General features: G+C 38.2%; 1 protein-coding gene across 1 annotated transcript; it reads right to left on the bottom strand.

Moving 5' to 3' along the window:
- Positions 1-245: 245 nt before the first annotated feature.
- Olfr1265 (olfactory receptor 1265) lies at positions 246-1,175 on the bottom strand. Its single transcript, NM_146343.1, has one exon. The coding sequence runs from the start codon at positions 1,173-1,175 to the stop codon at positions 246-248; it is 930 nt and encodes a 309-aa protein (NP_666455.1).
- Positions 1,176-9,393: the final 8,218 nt, after the last annotated feature.

The raw sequence follows: 9,393 nt of genomic DNA, 5'->3' as shown, positions 1-9,393 counted from the left end.
TAAACCAAAATAAGTGCGGTCTAATATTCTGTGGCAAATATTTGCTACAGTATTATGGATAGTGGTAAGGATGCAAACAATCTAAACTAGCTCATTTTGTAACAATATGTTAATAACAGGATTTAATTTATAAGTGTTTTAAGATATTTATCAGCTACAATAATGCTAAATGAGCAGTCCTTTCCCTCAGTGCCCATCAGTTTGGACTCAGCACCATTCCAAACCCAATAGCCAATATCCAGATTCTATTTCTCATCTACTTTCATTGTCCTGAACCATAGACTCTTCATGGTTTTCTTCACTTTTGCATTTCTCAGGGAGTAGATGAGAGGATTGAGCAGGGGAGTTATCACTGTGTAGAACACAGCTATCATCTTGTCTACAGGTAGGGTATCAGAAGGCCTCAAATAGATGAAGACACATGGACCAAAGAACAATATAACCACAGTGACATGGGATCCACAGGTGGACAGAGCTTTGCGCCGTCCCTCAGCACTCTGAGTTCTTAGATGGAACAAGATGACCACATAGGATGCTAAGAGGACCACAAAGCTGATCACTGACAGAGTTCCCGCATTGGCAACAATCAGTAGGCCAATAAGGAAGGTGTCTGAGCAGGCAAGTTTAAGCAAAGGAAGCAAGTCACAGAAATAATGATCGATGATATTGGGGCCACAGAAGGGCAAAGGAAAGATGAGAAGTATTTGGGCAAAGGAATGCACAAAGCCTCCTATCCATGCTGTTCCTACGAGGACTGCACACACATTTCGGTTCATAATGCTGGTGTAGTGCAGGGGCTTGCAGATGGCCACATAACGGTCATAGGCCATCACTGTGAGCAGGAATATCTCAGCGCCACCAAAGAAGTGCATGAAGAAAAGCTGTGTCATGCAGCCCCATACAGATATGGATTTTTTTTCAGCTAGAAGGTCCAAGATGAGTTTTGGAGCTGTTGTGGAGGAGTAGCAGATCTCCACAAAGGAGAGGTAGCCAAGAAAGAAGTACATGGGGGATCCAAGACTTCTGCTGGCTACCACAGTGACCACCATGAGAAGATTCCCAAGCACAATGGCCATGTACAAGAGCAGAAATATTACAAAGCAAACTATCTCCACCTCTTTGTTAGAAGAGAGTCCCAGAAAAAGGAACTCAGTCACATTGTGTATGTCAGCCATGAGGAAGCTAGTTTGGGTGGTATGATCTGAAATAATAAAAAAAGATTTCATGAAATAGGTAATTTAAATACAATCTTTTGCAGAAAACCTTGATCCAAGTATTAAAAGATAAGGAGTTAATAATTAAAATAAGAGCATACCAAAAAGACATAGAAAATGTGAGTGCACTCTGTATGGCTTTAGTTGTTCAGCAAGTAACTAAATGTAAAGCAGAAGACCAAGAATACCCCTGATATATGGAGTGGTGTTAAGGAGTTTGAACTTTACCTACAATTAATGAGGAATCATCAAGAATGTCTTAGCCTGTGACCATGCTTTTAGAGAGTAGAGTCAAAGAGGGTTGACCAATAATAATTCAATAAATCCAATCATTTTTCAACATGGGCCATTGTCAAATCGAAGTTAGATGCTTTTCTAGTACTTTTGACATCTTTACTGTGCTTTCTACTACAGAGTTCCTTCTCTGCCTTTCTCCTGGATCATTTCCTACCTTGGTTTACAGTGAGGTGGTTTTTAACCTCTCACATATGCATTAATGCCTTCAGAAGACATGTCCATGATAAACCTCCCTTGATATGCAATATCTCTTAAGTGACTACAAGCCTATACACAGTCATAGTCTGTGACCTTCATTCTGTTTCTTCTCTAGCTTTACTGTCTGTATTTGTCTACTTGATGAAACCATCATAGTTCAGACCATACTCAATTTTCTTCTTTGCTGGCATGCTCATTTCCTCCAAAAGTATGACCCCAGTGTCAGTAGTCTGTAACTATTTTTAGGTGCCCACTTATGCTGCAGGTCATCCTTTCCTAGAGACATACATATCTGGGTACTTACATATGTGTGCCCTTGTACATGCATGTGAGTGTAGAAGTCAGAGGTTGACAGCACATATTTCTAATTCCAATACTAGGTGAGAAATACATAAATCCCTGGAGCTCCCTGTAAGTCAGTCTCACAAAAGCCAGCAGTTCCAAGTTCAGTGAAAGAACCTTAATGGAGGAAGATTTCTAACACTGACATTTGTTTTCTACAGGCACAGGTATTCATACACACACACACACACACACACACACACACACACACACAAATACTACAACCATGCACAATTTTCAAAGAGATTATTTTGTTAGCTTATAATATAAGAACAAATATAAAATTTTAATTTAGCAAAAAGTTATCAACAATAAAGAAAAACTTACCTGTGCAGTCAAGTTGAAACTTGAAAGGCTTAACTAAGGTATAATTTGTCCTCTTGCTGAAGGTTTGAAATTTTCTGTAATTCCAGTTGTAATTTTGAACGCTGACTATAAGAGCAGTTCCCAACATGCTTCCTGTTGCAACCACCACAGCCTCATCACACATACAGTTGCCTTACATTCTGGTCCCTTCTTCCCTGGTTCTCTTCAGTCAGAAGTAAGACAATTAGAGAAATAGATGGCTGTTCTTCCTACCTAGAGATCCCAGTTTTGACACTCCAATGTTTGACTTCTAGAATAAAGTCACTAACCAGATGTCTAACTCAAATAGGAATTACACCACTCTACTTTTCTTCCAGTTCTGAAAACCAGACTAAGTTGAAGGTGTCTTCCACATGTATCTGAAATGAAGACTCCACTCTTAAAGAAAAGCAATCTCTTCCAACTCCCAAGCTGGAGGAAGCTGGCACTGAACCAGTAATTTAAACATCACAGTCCTCTGTGGCCCTGTTTTTTTTCCCATAGCTCACATGTGATAATATAGAGAGGTGGGCAATGTCTAGAAGAACCTGTGACCCAGATTTCCCATCTTTGCAGTCATACTTTAGCATCCATAGAAAAAGTTCAATACCCTCATCAGTAGTCTATAGATTCACTTTCACCCAGATCTCTGTTACCACCTTTTCCCGTTGGGCAAATAATTCAACCTGCATCCTTGTATCATGAAGGAAGCCCTTAGCAGATATCTAATGTTCTGGAGCCTTCCCTTTGAGCTGTCCCAACAATAACAAGTCAATATTTGTGTTTGAGATATTTCAAACTAGTATTCTTGTCGTAGCCTCTCAGGTAACCTAAGAATATGGGTTGTACCTACACTCTAAACTGCCATACAAAGTCATTGTACATGTATTGTCAAGGGTGGACAGCAACAGAATCTCCCTAACCTTTGCTAGTTAGAATGCATATTTGTTCAGTCACTTTTTAAACAATTAAGCATACCCTTCAGCAACAATTTTACACTGCACTGCATATGCTAGAGAAGCCTTTCCTCATGTAAGAGAAGGCTTACATGAACATCTATATGTGAAAAATATAGAAAAAAAACAATACACATAAAAATGGTAAAGTAATTTTAATACATTCACTCAATGAGTTATTTATATTAGTAAATTATGAAATATACATGTGGCTTTTTGAAATATGTTAAGTGAAAATTCCAAGTCATAAGATTGTGTGTGAATGGCATTATTTATTATAATCAGGGCCAAGAAAAACCAATGTTTTAGTTACATATATTTACATTGCATTTAAAAATATTTTGTTGACTTATTTATTAAGTGTTTGTTTGTGTGTGTGTGTGTGTGTGTGTGTGTGTGTGTGTGTAGAATTTAGGAAGCTAGTATGGGACCATGGGACCATGTATGGAAAGTAGAAGAAAGGATGTAAAACCATGTAGTATGATTTGGGAAAGAATAACAATGGAACAAGAATGGTTGAATGAGGTGGGAGATGGGAGGGTAGATAGAGGAGAGAGTGTGGGGAGGGAAAACTTAACAGTAAAGACATTTGAAAATTCTCTCCCTATATAAAATACATGTACTTTTAAAAGCTTAAAAGGAGTCACTTTATAAAGAGGGGACAATGTCCCTCACAGTCATTACTAGCTATCAAATTAAAAGCCAATTGCTAGTTATGGGTAACATCTTTTTAAGTTGCTGGTTAGTAAGGTCCCCTAACATTATAAGTCATTGCTATTGCATTAGTTATCTTCCAGACTAGATGGCAAAACTCTATTGCTGAAGACACCAAAAGCTTGTGCCATGGAATGTATAAAATTGTATTGACATGGAAGTTTTATCTCTGCAAGTTAGCTTTTACAGTGCTAAAAGGGGCTATGTACTGACTGGAGGTGACAGGGATAGGGGAGGGATAAGAGTCTCATTCATCTGTGGTTCTTGAAAGCTACAATAACAACTAGCCTTGCAAGATTTCCTCGTTGGTACAATAGTGGCACAAATGTAAACAACCACTTTTTGCTTGGCCTTAAGACCCACTCCACAAGATGGAACTCATTCCTGGTATCACTTACATAGAAAAAAAATCTAGGTAGGTCATAGCTCTTAGGGGAGAACCTCTAAATATTAATCTGCTAAATATGCATAGTATTACACTACTCCCTAAGTACTTCTTTGCATACCCATAGTAGTATATTTCTCATTCATTCCTCATTCCTCATTGGAGAAACGTTTTTGAAGTAGTAGTCCTCATTTCTTGGCACTAACCAACAGTTCTCTAATTGGACTTAATACCTATCTGATCAACAAGAGTGAAATCATGCCTGGTACTGAAAATCTACTCAACTATTCAGGGCTACAAATGTCATGGATCTTGGAAAAGAACCTACAACCACTCCTTTACAAAATCATCACAATCTCTAACTATGCTCTAAATATTTGTCTGTACCCACAGATATAAGTGTATTCCTCACCCCTCATTAAGGAAGCTTGTCTTTGCAATAGACACAGACCATTACAAAAAACCACAACCAACCAAAATTTAGAGTTGCAAAGCCCAGTTTCAACTGATACATCTACAACACAACTTTGCATCTAAGGCTCAAGGATCATTGTAGAAGAGAGGCCTGAAAGATTGTAAGAGCCAGAGAAACTGTTTGCTGTAAGATTGTCTCCTAGAAATATCAGAAGTTACAACCATGAAGTCTCACCATCATGGTTTCCTAAACCTAATCTGAACAAAGATGACTCCAATGGCCATGTTAGTATGGAAGAGATAAAGCTCACAAGACTTCAACACTAGACAAAGCACTAGCTGCATATGTATCAGAAGATGGCCTAGTCTGCCATCATTGGGAAGAGAGGCCCCCTTGGTCTTGCAAACTATATATGCCTCAGTACAGGGGAATGCCAGGGCCAAGAAGTGGGAGTGGGTGGGTAGGGGAGTGGGGAGGAGGGTCTGGGGGACTTTTGGGATAGCATTTGAAATGTAAATGAAGACAATGTCTAATTTAAAAAATGCAAAAAAAAAAAAAAAAAGAATGAGAGAAATAATCTTCCCACTGGAAAAGCACATCAACTGGTTATCCAAAACCAAGCAGTTGGCCTTGAAAACATATAAATACAAGTAACATTACATGTTACAGAGACAGAGAAGTCTGTATCTATGCATTTTAGAATAAGTGTGTATGGGTTTATGTGTGTGTGTGTGTGTGTGTGTGTGTGTGTGTGTCTGTGTGTGTGTGTGTATGCATGTGAGTGTGACAGCACATAAAGAAAAAGAAGAAATAAATTTAAAAGACAGTTGGGTGTTAAAATTTCCCACTATTATTGTGTGGATTTTAATGTGTGTGTGTTGAGATTTAGTAATGTTTCTTTCAAGAAAGTAGATACAGGAGTAGGTGGGTTGGAGTGCAGGGTGGGGAGAGGATATAGGGGACTTTCTGGATAGCATTTGAAATGCAAATGAAGAAAATATCTAATTAAAATGTAAAAAATGCAATTATCTATACAAATAAACTTAATTACAGAAAAAGAAAGAAAGAAAGAAAGAAAGGAAGGAAGGAAGGAAGGAAGGAAGAAAGAAAGGAAGAAAGAAAGAAAGAAAGAAAGAAAGAAAGAAAGAAAGAAAGAAAGAAAGAAAGAAAGAAAGAAAGAAAGAAAGAAAGATGCCCTTGCATTTGGGGTATAGATTTTCAGAATTCAGACTGTAACTTGGTGGATTTTTTCCTTTGATGATTATGAAGTGTTCTTCCCAATCTTTTTTGATTACTTTTGATTGAAAATCTATCTTTTTGGATATTAAAATGGAGACTCCAGCTTGTTTCTTGGGACTGTTTGTTTGGAAAACATTTTTCTAGCTTTTTCCAGGTAGTCTCTGCTTTTGATGCTGATGTGTGTTTCTTACATGCAGCAAAATGATTGATCTTGTTCACATATCTAGTCTGTGGGATTGCAAACTGGTATGACCACTCTGGAAATCAATCTGGTGTTTCTTCAGAAATTTAGAAATAGTTCTACCTGAAGCCCCAGCTATACCATTCTTTGACATATACTAAAAAAATGCACTACCATTCCACAAGTACATGTGCTCCACTATGCTTATAGCAGCCTTATTCATAACAACCAGAAACTGGTAACAACCCAGATGTCCATCAATTGAAAAATGGATACAGAAAATGTGGTTCGTGTACACAATGGAATACCACCCAGCTATTAAAAATGAGGACATCATGAATTTACAGGCAAATGGGATGGAACTAGAAAATATCATCCTGAGTGATGTAACCCAGACCCAAAAGGACATGCATGGTATGTATTCACTGATAAATATATATTAGCCAACTAGTACAGAACACCTATGATAGATAACAAGAAGTTTAACAAGAATCAAGGCCTAAGTAAGGATGCTTCAATCACACTTCAAAGAGGGAAGGAAATAATTACAGAAGGCAGAGGAAGAGAGGAAGCAGTCTGAGTGGGAGGGTGGAGGTGGAGGGAAAAAGGAGGCAGGATCAAGTATGGAGGGAGACAGTAGAGAGGCCCAGAGGGCCAAGAGAATGAATGGAAATATATAGCTGTAAGGGGGTGGGGGCAGGCAAGTGAACTTCTAGAAAGTCTCAGAGACCTGGGAGGTGAGAGGCTTCCAGTACTCAATGAGGGTGACCTTAGTTGAAATGCCCAACAGTGGGGAGATGGAACCTGAAGAAACTACCTCCAGTAGATAGCAGGATCTACAGTGGAGGCATGTGGTCACCAATCCACCTTCAAAATTTTTGGCCCAGAATTGTTTCTGTCTAAAAGAAATGCAGAGATTGAAGGAAAGCCCATCCAGTGACAGGCCCAACTTGGGATCTGTTGCTCCAAACCCTGACACCATTATTGATGCCATGTTATGCTTGCAGACAGGAATCAAATATGACTCTCCTATGAGAGGCTCTACTAACAGCTGACTGAGACAGATACAGATACTTACAGCCAATCACTGGACTGAGGTCAGCACCCCTACTGAAGAGCTTAGGGGAAGGATTGAAGGAGCTGATAGGCATGGCAACCCCATATGAAGACCAACAGTATCAAGTAACCTGGACCCTTCAGAGCTTCCAAAGACTAAGCTGCCAACCAAAGAGCATACACAGGCTGGTCCTTGGACCCTGGTACATATGTAGCAGAGAACTGCCTTGTTTGTCCTTAGTGGGAGAGGAAGTGCCTAATACTGTAGAGACTTGCTGCCCCAGGGAGGGAGGATGTGGTGGAGGGTAGAGTGAGTCAGGGGCAGGTGGTTGGGTGGTGTGGTGAGGAGCACCCTCTCAGAGGCAAAGAGGATGGGGATGGGGTAAAGAACTCTTGGAGGGGGCAATGGGAAGGGGGCAACATTTGGAATATAAACAAATAAAACAATTTAAAAGGATGTAACTCTAAAATAAAAAAGTATTTGATTAGCATCAAATTTTGATTTTAAAAGATGGTAAAGGATTTGTATACCAAAGAATTGTTTTCAAATAAAATTGTGATCTATTATAAAAAAGAAAGGAAATAAATAAAGAAAGAAACTAAAGACTCTCTAGAATTCAATGAAAATGAGGGCACAACATACCCAAATTTAAGAGACACGATGAAAGCAGTGCTGAGGAAAGTTCATAGTATTAAGTGCCTTAATAAATAAATGAGAAAGTTTTCATGACAGAAATTTAAAAGTACACCCAAAAGCTTTAAGAAAAAAAAAATTAAGCAAGCCCACCAGAGAAGATTGTAAGGCAGGAAATAATCAAAATCAGGGCTGAAGTCAATCAGTCAGAAACAAAGAGAACAACACAAAGAATCAACAAAAACAAGAGCTGGCTCTCTGAAAAAAAAATCAACAAGATTGATAAGCCCTTTTCTAAACTAACCAAAAGACAGACAGAATCCAAATAAACAAAAATAGAAATGAAAAGGGAGACATAATAGCAGACATTGAGGAAATTCAAAGAATTACTAGGTTTTACTTTAGTATTCTACTAAATTGGAAAATCTTAATGAAATTGATGACTTTCTAGACAGATACCACTTACCAAAGTTAAATCAAGATCAGGTAAACTATTTAAACTGCCCTGTAACACCTAAAGAAATAGAACCTGTCATTTAAAGTATCCCAACCAAAAAAGTCCAGGGCCATATGATTTCAGTGCAGGATTCTACCAGACTTTAAGAGAAGAGCTAATGCCAATACTCCTCAAACTATTCCAAAAAATAGAAACTGAAGCAACTCTGCCAAATTCATTCTATGAGATCACAATCTCCCTGATATCTAAAGCATACCAAGACTAAATAAAGAAAGAATTTCATATCAATTTCCCTTATGTACATTGATGAAAAAATATTCAATAAAATACTAGCAAATCAAATCCAAGAAAACATCAAAGGCTTCATACACCATGATCAAGTAGTCTTTATTCCAGGGATGCAGGAATGGTTCAGTATATGAAAATCTACCAATGTAATCCACAATATAAACAAACTGAAAGAAAAACACCCACATGATCATCTCACTAGATGTCAAAAAGATGTTTGATAAAATCTGACATTGCTTCATGATTAAAGTCTTGGGGAGAGAAGGGATACATGAGGCACACATAACACAAGAAAGGCAAAGAAGCCAAAAGGCAACATCAAATTAACTGAAGAGAACATTAAAGCATTTCCACTAAAATCAGGGAGAAGACAAATCTTTCCACTCTCTCCATATCTCTTGAATATAGTACTTGAAGTACTAGCTAGAGCAATAAGACAGAGATCAAGGGGCTACAAATTGGAAAAGAAGAAGTCAAAGTATCGATATTTGAAGGTGATATGATAGGGCCTCTGGAAGAATAGCATATGTCCTTAACTGTTGAGCCATCTCTACAGCCTGAATGTGTATCCACATACAACTTTAGACCCATTATCAAAGATATCATCTAATCTCTCTAATGCACTTGCCAAAAGATTAGTCCTAGTCACTTGCCAACTTAAATACTCTTAGT

The sequence above is a fragment of the Mus musculus genome, chromosome 2, assembly GCF_000001635.26.
Source record: "Mus musculus strain C57BL/6J chromosome 2, GRCm38.p6 C57BL/6J".
Taxonomy (NCBI): Eukaryota; Metazoa; Chordata; class Mammalia; order Rodentia; family Muridae; genus Mus; species Mus musculus.
The sequence above is the reverse complement of the archived record's forward strand: the minus strand, read 5'-3'. Positions and strand labels throughout refer to the sequence as shown.